Source organism: Carettochelys insculpta, chromosome 1 (genome assembly GCF_033958435.1).
Source record: "Carettochelys insculpta isolate YL-2023 chromosome 1, ASM3395843v1, whole genome shotgun sequence".
Lineage (NCBI taxonomy): Eukaryota > Metazoa > Chordata > Testudines > Carettochelyidae > Carettochelys > Carettochelys insculpta.
In genome coordinates this window covers 105477137-105493264 of record NC_134137.1, presented here as the reverse complement: position 1 = coordinate 105493264, position 16128 = coordinate 105477137, and the positions used below count along the sequence as shown (strand labels likewise).

The 16128-nt window shown below is 41.9% G+C and overlaps 1 protein-coding gene across 1 annotated transcript in view; it reads right to left on the bottom strand.

Moving 5' to 3' along the window:
• The window catches only part of DNAJC3 (DnaJ heat shock protein family (Hsp40) member C3), a 61751-nt gene that overhangs the window by 10814 nt on the left and 34809 nt on the right, over positions 1 to 16128 (bottom strand). Inside the window, exons 5-9 of the mRNA XM_074983109.1 lie at positions 15790 to 15942; positions 11594 to 11775; positions 10270 to 10389; positions 7258 to 7363; positions 7053 to 7173 (exon numbers count right to left, since the gene is read on the bottom strand). Coding sequence (XP_074839210.1) covers positions 7053 to 7173; positions 7258 to 7363; positions 10270 to 10389; positions 11594 to 11775; positions 15790 to 15942 — 682 coding nt within the window. The remainder of the gene's footprint in view (positions 1 to 7052; positions 7174 to 7257; positions 7364 to 10269; positions 10390 to 11593; positions 11776 to 15789; positions 15943 to 16128) is intronic.

Genomic DNA, 16128 nt, shown 5'->3' with positions numbered 1-16128 from the left:
GTAACTTGGATCTTTTGCCATTATTACAAACCCAATTGCTGAAGCTTCATAAAAATGTCCTAATTTCATCTTATTTTCCTTGGTATTTGTAAGCATGAAACAAGAAACGTGTTTTGACTCCTATTCCGTGAAGTTCATTGCTTTATCTGCTTATGGTTTCTTAAAACACTTTGGAATCCCTCAGAGGCCCTGGAACAAAATTGTGATGCCTCAGTGTAACTCTTGCCTCTACTAGGGGGATTGCTCTCTTGGCTAACCCCGCACAGGCAAGGCCTAACTCACCAAAGCAAGTTAACTTCTTGGTTTTAATCAGACTTGTGGAGGACACTTGAAAATTAACAGCATCCCATGGCATCAGAAGGAAGTCAGGATCTTGTTCCTGTTTGTGACAGGACAAAGCGGAAGTATTCAGGGCCCAGCACTTGTCAGGAAAGGGATTATATGAGGGTCTTAACTTTAATTTTACCCTCTGATTGAAGTGGGACCCTAAATGGGTCTAAGAAAAGTCAAGATCAAGCACTTATTTGAGTGGCTGAGGGGAGCAGTGGTTCACAACCTTCTTCCCTCATGTATCACCTTTGTCCCTGTCCATGCCCTCCCTAGAGCCAGGAGTGGGGCCACAGTGCCAGGGGGTATGGACATGGACAAGAAGAAGGTCAAAGCTAGGGCTATCAGCCAGGACACATATTGCTGGCCGGTGTTCCCTCTCAACTCCTATCACACATATTAGGCTGGAGTCCTTGCAGGTGTAGGTATGATGGTTGCACATCCCAGTGGAGTATTAAAGCGTGGTACTGCATCTGCAGCGATGGTAAAAAAGTTTCTTCCCCCTCTCCAACTTAAGCCTCTTTGTAAAGGTTTCAAAAGGGCGTGGCAGGTGGAACAGACTGTTCTTTCATTATTTTGTTTGCCAGTTAGACCTCATTTCTGGCCCATCCGTTTGGTGTCCTCAATTTCTGGCCTTACATCTCTCTTATTCACTAGGTCTGATTGTCACCTAGACCTTGAATTATATTAATAGGTCTTTCTGTTTGGACTAATTTAGGTTTCTGTCTCCTTTTGACATTCCCCCACCCCCATCAGTGTTTGAAAGTTCATAAAAATGTAGTAACTTACACTTACTTTGTGCGGTGGTGTTTACAAGTAAGGTAAATCCGCAGGCCTAGTTATTACTACAGCATCAAACCCTGACATCCTTGATTTTAAATGGGCTTTCCATCTGATAGGAATACTCTAAGCATGCAGACTGGGCTCTGGGGGAAAGATAGCGATCTAATTTGTGGCTCATGCTTCCATTCTGTCCAGGTGCACAGCATGAGAAAGCAGTGTGCAAGCCCAAAGGCAGAAAAGAGAGATGCTGGGGACTTTAACGACAAACATTTAGGTACCAAGTGAGGTTTAGATTTCTGTGGGGTTAAGGAATGGCCAAGAAGTAGATTACGGAGATCTCTTTGTAGACCTGGCCTTAAATACCTATAGAGGGAAACAAAACTCTGAAACACACTAGATCAGTCAAGCAGACAAATGTGGAGCAAGGTCCACTGGCTAGAAAGTGAAACTAGAGAAAATTAGACAATAAATAAATGAGGCACAATTTTAAACAGTGAGAATAATTAACCATTGGAGCAATTTACCAAGGGTAATAGTGAATTTTCCCTAACTTGCCATTTAAAATCAGAATTGGATATGCTGCAATTTAAATAGGAATTAATTCAAGTAGTCCTATGGCAGTCAGACTGGATTATGACAGTAGACCTGTGGTTTTGGAATCTATGAATCTATGCTTCAGCAACTGAAGAGACATACAGAAAAGGTATAAGGAGAGCATTCTGTAGCTAGGATGTATACAGCAAGTGGAAGACAGGTTGCTAAAATCAGCACTGGAAAGAGAGGTCATTGCAGTTATAATACTAATGTGAAGTATTCAATGCATTTGGAAGTTGCATGATATGGATCCTATCTTCAGTGCATAATTGTTTTCAGCCCTTGATGCCCAAACACTATATGCTACAAGGTTCTCCCTATTGCACAGGTTTATTATGATAACAGAACAGCTAATCATCTGAAATCAATGCATACATCTACATAACATACTGGTATATTTGTTTATAAAGAGACAATATAGTGTATTCATAAAATTGTACTTTTAAATTCCATACATAATATATGTGCTTCTATTTTGAATTCTCACTTCATCACATGACTATTGCTTTTATTTCAACAGCATGCAAAATTTATCAGATACATGAACAAGCAAAATACTATAATGACTGTGCAAAAGAATAAGGCATTTTGAAGAGGTACACAGCTTGGCTGTGCTTTGTTCATAAGAGAGCATACAGAATCACTGGTACTGAAAATATTCTGTCTAGAACTGATTTCTTTTAGAAGAATGAAGCATTTCTTCAAAAGACAATTGTATTATCATCATAAAGTAGCAAGTGAAATACTTAGACTTCAAAATTTAGTATTCTTCAGTAGGCCCTGCTTTGCATTTTACATGTAATGAGCACTTTCCCTTTCACAGTGCTACAATCTGAGAGTCTCATTATAGGTCTAAGACTCTTATGTTTCCTAAATAAGACATATCTTTGCATCAAGATTATTTTCAAGCAGATGTTATTTCTCAGCAGGTGTTACATTGATCTTTTTGCTGTTTCTGTGTAAGACAGCAGGAGGTGTTAGTCAATTTAAATTAGACACTTGACAGGAGTGTGATCTTGTTTCAAGTAAGAAATTCAAAAATAAAAGCTAGACTGCATCTGATGGCCCAGTGATTCACACTATGTTTTTCAAAAAAGCAGAAGTAAGATTTCTATTCTTTCCAGTATGGCTATGAGTGATAGTCTCACTCATTTGTCACTGGAATCAGAGCACTTTGCCTGCTGCTGCTATTTGTAATAATTTGTCCAGTCACTTAAAAAGAGAACAGGCTGTAACAGTGCATGTCCATAACATATACACTACTGCATCTGATGGGGATAATGAAAATACAAGGACTTCTCCATTACCCTGCTTTATTGTCCTTATAATGCTAAGCAGCAGTGTGCTTAATCTGTTTTGTAGAATCATCAGCTTCTAACAAATGCTTATTACAGACTTAGGCTACGTCTACACGTGCCCCAAACTTCGAAATGGCCATGCAAATGGGGACTTAATAAGGGGACTTCGAAGTAGCTGGGGTCCTTTCGAAAAGGAGCCCCGTCTGGACAAGACGCGCGACGGCAAGCCGCGTCAATTTCGAAGTGCCGCGGCCACCCGCATGCTAATGAAGCGCTGAATATGCATTTCAGCGCTTCATTAGTAAACTTCGAAATGGCCATTTGCGTGGCCATTTCGAAGTTTGGGGCACGTGTAGACACAGTCTTAGTGTAGCAGAACTGCTCATCTTTACTGAATGACACATGCATCTACAATATGCCACTATCAACTAACAGTCTGAAGTAACCATTTTCTTCGAGTGTTTGCACATACCCATTCCAGTGTAGCTGTGAGCATGCCCCAAGCACAGTTGCAGGAATATTTTCCCTTAGTGGTATTTGTCAGGCTGGCTCCAACACTCTCTGGTGCCAGGCACTCAGCATGCCAGAGTAAAGCAGAGCAACTCCAGTACCTCATCATGAGACCTCGATCTGGATTCCAGTAGGGAGCCTTGCACTGAGCTTTAAAAAGGCACCCCACAGGTCCCAGTTGATTCAAAGGCTGGTATGAAGACCTCTCAGCTGATCCTAGCCTGCTCTTCCCCACTTGAGGCTCTGGTGGGAGGGGGTGTGCTTCCTCTCTGAGATGACCACAAGGCTTAACAAATAGGTTAAAATAGGTGGCCTGGATGCGACTGATCCTTTGGCCACATCTACGGCCCCATCAGCAATCATACACTGGTGCTCAATGGTTGCAGTTGCCAGATTTTCCCCCTAAAGTTACAACAAACCCTCCAAAGTCTTCCCTTGAAGATTGTCCTTATCCTTTTGGGGGCAAACAGGTGGCAGGCTTCTATGGGCTTAAAGGAGTCTAACAAAACTATGGAATCTTTGAATACCCAGCAAGTATTACAGGCTCCAGCAGTCTGACTCTTATTTTGCCCAGCCAATCAAGGCCTGCAGATGAGAAACAGGGTTCAGATGTAGACCACCAGTAACTTCCATGGAGGGCTGATGCAGGCCACCCCAGACAGTTAGGGAGCTTGGAGCACTCCTTGTAACAAAATGCTTGATATTGACATCTCAATCACCGCAATACTGATCCAACTGCCTGTGTGTTCAAACTCTGTGGCCCATTTCTTCAGTGCCTGAACTCTCAATACCCAGCAGGCCAGAAACAATGCCAACTGTGGCCTTTCAGTCTGGCAACCAGCTTGTTCTTGAACTCAGAGCCCACCTCCTGTGCAACTGCTTGAGAGTCACCTATGTTGGAATGGACATGTACGAACACTACCAGAAACAGTTAAAAAGTTAGCAGCAGGGGTTTTTAGTGACTAGCTTATTCAGCTTTTGCAAACAGTAAAAATACAGGCATGCAAGTTCTCTAGTGAAAGGACAGGAACAATCTGTGCAGCACACCTCAGAGGCATGCTTGGAAGCCCTGTGGCATGAGCAGAGTACAGTTAAGCTAACACCAGAAGAAAATGCACACTGTACATTCTTAAAGAGGAGGGGAAGCGAGATACCAGGAGGCGCAACAAGAAGGAGTACCACCTCACGGGAGGTCCGTCCTGAACAGTATATACTCATCCATGACAAGTCTCCTGATTCATACTGAGAAAATAGGGCATACATAGAAAATAGGCCCTTCAGAGCCAGCACATGAACATAGAAACCTGGAAAACAAACAGGAAGAATTGGAAGTCCTGGCACCATCAAAGAACTATGATGTGACTGGAATAACAGAGACTTGGTAGGATAACTTACATGACTGGAGCACAGTCATGGATGGATAGAAACTGTTCAGGAAGGACAGGCAAGGGAGCTGCACTCTATGTAAGGGTGCAGTATACTTACCCCAAGTTCCAGTTAGGAAGTGAAGTAAAACTTATTGAGAGTCTTTGTATTGAGATTTGAGGTGAGAGCAACAAGGGTAATGTGCTGGGCATTTTCTACAGACCACCAGACCAGCAGGACAAGATAGATGAGGCTTTCTTCAGATAACTAACAGACGTTTCCAGATCACAGGCTCTGGTTTTCTTAGGGAACTTCAATCATCCTGACATCTGCTGGGAGAGCAATACAGCAGCACACAGACCATCCAGCAAGTTTCTGAAGTGTGTTGGGGCCAAACTTCCTGGGACAAGTGCTCAAGGAACTACGTAGGGTTCATGTGCCTCTTGACCTACAGCTCAAAGAGGGAAGAACTGATAGGAGAAGTGGAAGCAGGTGGCAGGCTGGACAGCAGTGACCATGGGATGGCTGAATTCGGGATCCTGACAAAAGGAAGAAAGGAGAGCAGCAGAATATGGACCCTGGTCTTCAGAAAAGCAGACTGACTTCCTTAGGGAACAGAATCAGTTGGATGGCATCCCAAATCCCAGATTAAGGGCTATTTGGGGGGTGTGGGGGAAAGCTGGGCATGCCCAAGTCCACAGGGGCAGATCTAATGCATTCAAGAATGCAGAGAGAGTTGGCTCATCTAATGCAAAGCCATGGACCATGACGTTTGAATATCTGTGGTGATCAGATGAGGTCCTAAACAATTAGAAAAAAGGTTAATATAGTGCCCATCTTTTAAAAAAGAAGGAAGATACAGGGAACTGCAGACCAGTTAGCCTCTTCACCTCAGTCCTGGGAGGTAGAGGGGAAGTCCTCAAGAAATCCATTTTTGAAACACTTGGGCTACGTCTATACTAGCCAAAAGCTTCGAAATGGCCATGCAAATAAGGGGACTTTCAAAAAGGAGCCCTGTCTGGATGAGCCACGCAGCAGCAAGCCGCATCAATTTCGAAGTGCCGCGGCCGCCCACATGCTAATGAGGCGCTGAATATGTATTTCAGCGCTTCATTAGTAAACTTCAACATGGCCATTTGCATGGCCATTTCGAAGTTTTTGGCTAGTGCAGACACAGCCTTGGACAAGAGAAAGGTGATCAGGAATGGCCAACATGGATTCACCCTGGGCAAGTCATGCCTGACCAACCAGATATGGGGAAAGTGGTGGATGTGCTATACCAGGGTATTCTTTCCAGGAAGTTAAAATAGTACAGATGGGATGAATGGACTTTAAGAGGGCTAGAAAGGTGGCTAGATTGTTGGGTTTAATGGGTAGTGATCAATGGCTAGATGTCTAGTTGTCAGCTGGTATCAAGCAGAGTGCCCCGGGGTCAGTCACTTTTGTTCAAAATCTGGATAATTAGATGGATTGCACCATCAGCATGTTTGCTTATGACACTAAGCTGGGCGGAGAGGTAGATACTCTGGCCTTCTTCCTACCCACCAGAATGGCCTAGATGAATTGGAGGATTCGTCCAAACCAAATCTGATGAGGTTCAACGTGGACAAGTGCAGAGGCCTGCATGTAGGATGGAAGAATCCCAAGCATTGCAACAGGCTTGGGACCAACTGGCTAAGCAGCAGTTCTGCAGAAAAGAACCTGGGGTTTACAGTGGATGAGAAGCTGGAGATGAGTAAACATGACCTTGTTGCCAAGATGGCTAACGGACTATTGGGCAGCATTAATAGGAGCACTACCAGCAGTTTGAGGAAAGTGATTATTCCCCCTTGTTTTACACTGATGAGGTCACATCTGGAATATTGCATCCAGTCCCCTTCCAACACCCTACTACAGAAGGATGTGAACACATTGAAAGGAGTCGAGCAGAGGGCAACAAAAATGATTAGCAGGCTGCAGCACATGACTTACGAGGAGAAGCTGAGAGAACTTGGCTAATTTAGTCCACAGAAGAGAAGGAGCAAGGGGGGATGTGACTGCAGCCTTCAACTACTTGAAGGTAGCATACAAAAAAGTCAAGATTTCCAGTAATGCTGAAAGAGAAGTTCTTAAAGGTCCGATGGAATTATTCCTGTTGTATTCTTTAAAGTCTGAAACCATAATCTTAAGTTTTACCTTCCTCATATTGGTCTTCTAATAAATAGGCTTCTGCTCGGTTTTTTAAAGCATTCACATTATCTGGTTCCTGCAGCAGAACTTCTGTGCAGACTTTTATGGCTTCAGCAGATTGCTTATTCTGTAAAGCGGAAGGACAGATAATATTGGTATCTTGTTTTTTCTTGTGAAATATTATACGAGGGTAAAAAGTGTTCTTCTTTACCTTTGAGAAGCAGTGACAGATCCTTTCTTTGGCATGAGTAGTGTAAACAGGAACCTTTGGTTCAGTTTTCATTACAGATTCATATTTACTGATGGCATCTGTGTACCTATTTTAATTTTGAAAATAAACTGAGTATTTCGGAACACAATTATTTTCTAAACAACTATCAATTCTTCAGTGGTCATTAAATATACTGACTCATACAAAATAACTAGAAACTGTCATGGGGAGCTTTGTTTTGTTTGGAATGATCTGCATCTCTGGAAATGCCCCTCTCTGCCTCCGAGGCTGTCTCTGGCTCAGTAGGAAGAAAAAAAAAAAAAAAATGAATAAATAAAAAACACCTCTTATCGCCTTTAAGAACTGCACCACCATCTGTCCCTCCTAGGATTCGGAAGAGGAAGGGGCTCTCTGGTTGATTGGTTGGAGAGACACGTGCAACACAAGTCTATCAGCTCACACCATGAAAGGAGGCGGCTTATAAACCTTTTCCCCCTGCCTGGGAGTTGCATTCTGCAGCAGGAAGTCTCCTCAGTCACAAGGCAGGGAGGGAGGAAAAGTTCTGGGACCTTGTTGTGAGTATCACTTAAGGAATTTTTTCCTGGCAGCCAGCTTGGCCTGAGCAGAATGACTTTTTTGCCTTTGTCTCAGCAGCCCAGGATCCAGTGGGTAGGTTAGGTTGTAAAATTCAGGTTGTTGCAGCTTAGCAGGTGCCCAGTACAGGTATTCATTAAACGTGGGAGTGTGGTTCCCTGATAAAGTGGAATTGGAAGTTATAAGGAGAAAGCATCTCCGAGAGCTGTGATTTCCAATATGCTGCCCACTCGCCACATATGGCAAACAGGACAACCCAGTGTGGCAAATCCACGTTCTGGAGCCACAAGTGGCTCTTGGAGCCTTTAAACGTAGCTCCTCAGAGCTGCACGTGAGTGCCCCCCCACCCGCTCTGTGCATGAGCCCCAGTGCGTGCTGGTGGCAGTTCCTGGGCCTCCTGCTACAGCACAGCTTGGGCCCCCACATGGCTCCTGCAGCAGTAGCTCTGGTGAGTCGCTGTGCCTGGAGGGGTTGGCGAAGGTGTCTGGCTTCAGGGGTGTCTGGCTCTGGGGGAGGGTATTTATTTGGAGCAGGAGGGGTTGGGGCCTGACTCTGCGGAAAGGGGAGAGCTTTTATTTGGAGGGAGGTGTGGCAAATATGGAAGGAGGACAACCATAAGTGTGGTGATCCTTGAATTACTATTGGACACCAATGTCCTAGGGAAGGTGGCGGGGGTGTGGAGTTAAGGCTTCTAATATCTTGGTACAGTGAGGAGATAACACCCTTTTCACACACCCTAAAACTTCGTATGGGAGTAAGGCAGTGTCGTCTCAGCTCTGAGCTGAGATTGAGTTAGTGAAGGGGAACTGAGGAGGAGATAATGGCACTTCACCACTAGGTGGGAGAGATTACACAGGAGCTGCACTCAACAAGTTACTGCTAGATAAGTCCCAAGTGTGTTACTTAATATAAGTTATGACCAATCAAATCACATTTCCGGTGGTTTGTCATTCCACAGTGCCCACTGTCAATGCTCCTTTGCTTACTTTCCTATGCATGAATGCTACAGAATGAAAGCATCATCTGACGAGCAATTCAAGTGAGCCAAAAGAGAGAAACTATGTCTTGTAACTCCCAACGGGTTAGAGAGCTGAACCAAGGTTTATAGTTTTAAATGTGCACAAACTAAATTTCTCTGAAATGCAAGGTTTTTTTCTGAAACAAAAAACAGAACTGCAGGTTAATTTTTCCATTCTGTCCCTAACCAACCAAATCACATAGGGCCCAGACTTTGGAGCAAAAACAATACATTATCTATGCACCTCTCTGGGTCTTTTCAACCCTCAGGCATAGAAGGGATGGATTAAGGCTGGCATCCCATCAAAGTTATTTTAGTTTTATTTACTGTGTCAGTTAGCATCCCAAATGTAAGTTTGGCGCATCTTACAAGTCCAACATATTTCAAGGCTCTAGTAATTATTTTCTTGTTTCTTAAGTCATGACAAACTCATGAAAAATGCACTTGCAGGCTGTTGTGATATTTTATTTGCAAATATGCTGTGACCTCCACTTTTGAACACTCAATCATTAAAAATATGCATTTAATAAGAGACATTTAATACAAACTAATAGCACTGACACTTGAATTTACTGGTGAGAAGAATAACCACATAAAGCTTTCCAGAGAAGCCACATAGTACACCAATAAAATTATTCAAAATGTTTATTGATTTCTTTAAAAAATACTTATTAGAAACTCTGCTGATACAATTTTCATTTTTGTCATTTTGGCACGAGTGTAAAGCAAAACTAATTTTCCTACACACAAATGCACATTTAAGTATTCTAGATTTCATCCTCAAAGTTTAACCAAAAAAAAAAAAAAAAAACCATATCTGCTACCACACAGCATTTGAAATCCAGATAAATGACGAAAAGCTATTTATTGTCTATCACCTTACATAGCACCTAGCACAGCTGTGGTTATGCTTTTGACAAAACTGAGAAGATACAAGGAACAGAAACTCCGAAAAGACAACTTGCCACATCTCACAGCCAGGACATGAAGCCCTATTTGCGTGGTAGACCTATTAGTAAGGGACAATTTGTCGTAACATTGATCTGTATTTATTAGTTAGATACAGCATTTGGAGCTACAACACCTGAAAGATGAATACAAACCTTGCCCATGCCAAAAGCTTACCTATTCCATGCATACAGAAAACTCAAATGGCAATAGACCACAGGGAGTAGATAGGGGAGCAGGTCAAGTAAGAACCAGGTAAAAATAAGAAAGAACAGCTGCCACTGGTGGTACAGGTGGCTGGCTGTCTATTCTTAAATTGATTTTCTCATGGCCATCCCAGTGTTCCATCCCGCATGACAGACATTAAACAAACAGTCTCCAACCCTGGGGAATTTTACTACCTTAGGGGGAGTCATAGGAGGCATCATTCAGCACATGACTAGTGCTCTTACCTGCCTTCTCTGATGAGTTCCTCTGCTGACTCGATTTGCTTATTAAGTTTCTTTACTTGTTTATAGTGAGAAAAACACAGCTTATGGTCCTGGTCAAGTTTCAGACACTCCCGGACTTCACTTTTCGTGTAGGAAAAAGAAACAAAGGAATTTTAAACAGAAGTGGATCAAACTATTTTTTAAAAAAGCAGTCAGATTTTTCTGCACTGTGTTCGCTCTTCCACTTAAGAGTATGCTGACGCGCAAAAGTTAATGAGAAACATCCACCTGAATTCGCAGGTTTTTCCCCCCCCCCATTACTTTACCCTGCCAGAAAGGAGGAGAGGGAGAAAAGCCTAAAAGGACATTTTTTGACAGTGCAATCCCCTGTTCTCTCTACTTCCCACCCGCTTCCTCTGAGTCAACAATTGCTTCTCAGCACAGGTGCTGTAGGACAGCTAGCTGGTGGCAGGCTCTCATCGAGCGGATTCTAATGCTGCCCTCTTCCCCAGCTTGTTATGTGAGCGAAAGCAATGGATGCTGCCTTCTCACTTTCCTGAACTCATCACAATTTGTCAACATACAGAAGTACAGAGGTTGAACTTTAGCCAGAGTTAGTCTGAATGAACTTCAATCTGAGTAAAAGTCAGATGGGGTTAGAAAGATCAGTGGACTGGAAGAGGGAAGACAACATAGATGGCACTGAAGAGTAAAGTATTTGTTGACAATACACTATGTCCTTGATATCTCAACCCAAGTGTTTCAATGAACACGCTCTTTTCAAAGTCTAGACGGCCTCAACTGCTGTCTCCAGTTTCAGCCCCCAAGTTTTATCTGTATCCATGTGAGGTGGTTTCCCATGAAATATGTTCTCCAAAGACACTCACAAGAGCCCCTTGCAGTCCCGCGGCAGGCCTTTCAGCTGTATTTAGATCAATTTGCTCTTGACCAGACTTCTTCACTAATTCCTTCCTTCTCCACATTTTTCACTGTGCCCGTTTTCTTTTGTTTGACAGCCTAGCTGGCTTTTTTCTGAGCCAGGAGAGGAGCTGCAGTCTCTAACTATAAAGATGCAACCAATGCAGCACTTCATTAGTGCATTTTAATTAATAATGCACATAATATGCAGGGCTTCACACACCTTTCTTGTGCTGAATACTGCTGAACAGAACTGTATAAGAGATCGGCTCATCAGTGATTTCACACAGTGACAACGTTAACAGAAGTGTCTGCCCAAATCCTAACGCTCACCGATTAGGTATGTCACTGTACTAGACACGTCAACCTTCCCTTGTCATGGGCTTTGTGTCCTAACGCTTGCTATTACAGACAACAGTAAACTTACCTTAATGAGAGTTCATGGTCCCCCAACTGGTAGTATATTGTGCTGATTTTATAGAAGGCTTCAGTGTTATCATTCTTCAGTTTGGTAGCAGCTTTTAAGTCACTGATGGCTTTGCCTGGTTCCCCTTCCTTTATATAGCATTCAGCTCGAAGCTCCCGCAGCTCTGCGGCCCAAATGCAAACCTTAAGGAATACCAAAAGAAAGCTAGACTTCGATCTGCAAGCACTTCGCTTGTGTTTAGAGACCACCTAATTTCATATTGCCTCTTGTGATGGATCAGGGCTCTGGCCATGTAGTGAGCGCTTGACATTTAACATCACTACACTTCCTAGAGAGCGGAAGCCGTGCTAGTCTATACACTATCAAAACAAAAAGCAGTCAAGTAGCACTTTAAGGACTAGCAACATAGTTTATTGGGTGAGCTTTCGTGGGACAGACCCACTTCTTCAGAGAGGGTCTGAAGAAGTGGGTCTGTCCCACGAAAGCTCACCCAGTAAACTATGTTGCTAGTCTTTAAAGTGCTACTTGACTGCTCTTAGTTTTCCTAGAGAGCGTGAATGTTTATTTCAAATCCATTCCCGCAAAAGATAACAGAAATTACATTCTTTTGGAATGTGATTTGTAAGCATGCAGATGAGCCCACCTAGCAAGGCCTGCTTGAACTCAGCAATGCTGGAAAGAACTGGGACAGAACTGAGTGTGAAGGAATCCTAAATTATTACAATTTCCCTCACTATTTACAGAAGGTAAGAACTGTGATGGTTGAGGTGTTTACTGTCCAACTAGACACTTAAAGGAAGCTTCTATATCAACACGGTTTATGCATAATTCTGCCCTTGACACCTTTGACGGTACGAGTTTAGAAAGGGACAACAACCATCTCTCAAATAACTGATTGCATGTTTTTCCTGGATATAAAAATGAGTCTTTCCTTCTGTAATAAATGGGGCACAGGGTTGTCAAAAGTGACAAGCCATAAAAAAACAAAACATTTCACTTATTGTCTAAAGCATCCTCTCTCCCCCACCAATCCCACACGCCCATACTTTCACGGTTAGGAAATAAATGTTAAATTTGACAAATGATTGAGCTTATGGTGATGTACCCTCAAACAGCATATTCTCTTGTTGCATCTAACAGAGGGGACTCAGGGAGATAACTATTATTCAGTGTAAGGTGCTATGACAAGCAAAATTAGAGTATAGCTGTAGCATAGCTAGAATTACATTTGCCTTCAACAGATAACCCACTAATTCCTTTATCGCTGTTTTGGACTTGCAGGATTTGTCTGGAAGAGCCAAACAATGCAGCTTTTATGGTAAATAAAAGCTGTGCATATATTTTGACATAAAAGAAGACTGTATTTAAAAATCTTCAATAAAGCAATAGAGAGTATTTGAAATGAGTACACACATTTTAAGTTCTTCGTCATTCATAGATAGTATGTATACAATACAGCTTCTTAATGTTTTCGTGTATTTTTTAGAAAACAATTAAGGCTGTAAAGCAATTAAATAATCACAATTACTCACGCTGCTAAATAATATCAGAAAACCATTTTCATATTTTAGACATTTTCTACCTTTTCAAATATTTTAGTTTCAATTACCACAAAGAAAATGAAGTGTATAGTGATCACTTTGAATTTCTGATTACTAATATTTTCACTGTAAAAACAAGACACTATTTCAATTCACCTAATGCAAGTACTGTAGTGCAATCTCTTTATCATAAAACTTACACCATTGAACTTACAAATGTAAAATTATGTACAAAAATAACTGCATTCAAACATAAAACAATGGAAGAAACTTTAGAGTCAAGGATATCCACTCAGTCCTACTTTTTGTACAACCAATCTCCCACACAAACAAGGTTTTGTACATTAGCAGGAGATAATGCTGCCCATTTCTTGTTTATAATGACACATGAAAGCAAGAACGGGCATTCAGATGGCACTGTTGTGGGACCACAAAATATTTATGTACCAGATATGCTAAAGAGTCATACTTCTCTTCATGCTTCAACCATTTCAGAGGAAATGCTCATGCTGATGGCAGGTTCTGCTCAATAACAATCCAATGTAGTGCAGACTGATGCATGAGCGTGTTCATCATGTGAGTCAGATATCACTGGCAGAAAACTGATTTTTCTTTTTTGGTGATTTGGGTTCTGAAATTTCCACATCACAGTGTTACACCTTTTTGACTTTTGGGAGCATGTTCCGCACTTCATCCCTCTTAAATTTTGGATGACACTTCAGATTCTTAAACTTTGGTTCAATTGCTATAGCTATCCTTAGAAGTTTCACATTGGTATTTTCTGTATGTTTTGTTAAATCTGCAATGAGTGTTTTTAAAATGAACAAGTGTGCTGGGTCGTCATCTGGGACCTCCATAACAACAAATATATGGCAGAATGCAGGTAAAACAGCAGGAAATGTACAATTCTTCACCAAGGAATTTGGTCATAATTTTAAATTATATTTTTAACAAGCACCATCCAAATGGAAACATACCCTCTGGAATAGTAGTCAAAGCTTGAAGAGGCATATGAATGTTTAGCATAGCTGGAATGTAAATAATGTGCAACACTAACTACGAAAGTACCATGTGAATGCTTGCTCTCACTTTCAGGCTATACTGTAAATAAGAAGCAGACAGCATTACCTCTAGCAAATGGAAATAAATTTCTTCAGCCAATTGCTAAGAGAAATAAGTAGTAGAACTGAATGAACCTGTAAGCGTAACATTTTATGTCGTTTAGAATGCAGTTCTATTACAAAATAAATATCTACATTTGTAAGTTACACTCTTACAATAAAGAGGTTGCACTACACAACTTGTGTGAGGTGAACTGAAAATTACTTTCTTTTGTTTATCATTTCAACATGCAAATATTTGTAATAAAAATATAAAATGAGAACTGCACACAATGTTCTGTGTTGTATTTGAAATCAGTACATTTGAAAATGTAGAAGAAGAACATCAAAAATATTTAATGAATTTCAACTGGTGTTCTACTGTTTCAGGGTGCAATTAAAATTAATTAATTAGGACTTTGAATTACGTTTTTAGTTAATCGTGTGAGTTAACAGTGATTAACTGACACCCCCTAGAAAAAATGAAAAACAGCATACTAGTACGCTTTTGAGCGGCCCACATCAGATTATGTGACCAGTGACTGAAGAGTCAAAACAAGTGAAAATGCAACAATGCAGATATCTGAGGATAAGGATGTGAGTATGGAAACCATGTATGTACTTTAACTTAGGGATGTAAAATCCCACTCAATTGGTTACCCAGTTGGTTAGCTGGTTAAAACTGCAATTCAATTAAGATCGGGGGGGGGGGGGGGGGGGGGCTGTTGTCTCCCCTCCCCCACCTGCAGCGCAGCAAGAAACAGGGCTGCCACAGCTGGGCTGGAGGGCCCACGCCTGCAGCACTCCAGGGATCAGGGCTGCTCCGGCCCAGGCCATCTAGAGCAGCCCTTGTCCGCAGCTTGTCCTGCTGCCCCTCCATCCAGCCACCCACCCCAGCCACTGCGGATGGGGAATGCTCTGGCCCAGCTGGAGCCAGCAAGCCCCCTGGCTACAGTGGGTGGGGAGCTGCTCCAGTCCCAACCAGTTAACTATTAACATCCCTACTTTAGCTGCATACTATTTTTGGTCTGTCATGACTTCTCTCTAACTAGTTTCCCTACCTCCCAAGTGAGAAAAGTATTCCGTTCTCACTGACGACCTAAATACACGCTATGTATTAAATTCAATCCATTTAAGTTTCTTGGGTAACTTCAGCATGACTGAGAATAGTTAAATTAAGAGACATCTTTTAATTTGCTTAAAATTCCCTTAAAAATCCCCATGCTCAAAGTATGGTGAACTTTGGGCTGAGAGAAAGGACAAAGAATTTAAGCACAAAAAAATATTATTAAAAGTCATCTATACCAGCAAACTGGGTTAAAACAAAAATAATCCACAATCTCCCTTTCTTGAGTACTCTTGTCCCACCAGATGCTGACCACCCTCAGCTCCCACCAACTCTAATGGGATGCTACAGTGTGTGGCAGGATAGAACAAGCAACGCACAACATTTTTACATCAGTGCAGACTTTAAAGTTCTGTGTTAAAAAGGAAACAAACATCTGCCACAGACAAATTCTTATTTCTCTTCAATTATATTTCACGTAGCACTTACTTCTAGAATCCTATCAAGGAGACTTATAGCAGCAGTGTAATCCTCCTGATGGTACAGATGCAGTGCCTGTGAATGCAGGCGCTGTAGCTCATCAGATTTCATCAGCCCAGACCGGGCTTCCTTTTCCTCATTATCAGTGGGATTAGATTTGAGCTATAAATATTAACAAAGAGAGAGAGACGGAACTCTGGTTACTGGAGGTATGATTTTGTTCTATTAACCATCACATGCCCTGGAGAACAAACCTAAGATATTGCTGAGATGAACTAACCTGTTTAAAATTCCCTTGGAAATGTTTCTAGTTGGGAAGAAAGAAAAGTATGTTGCCAACGCATACAC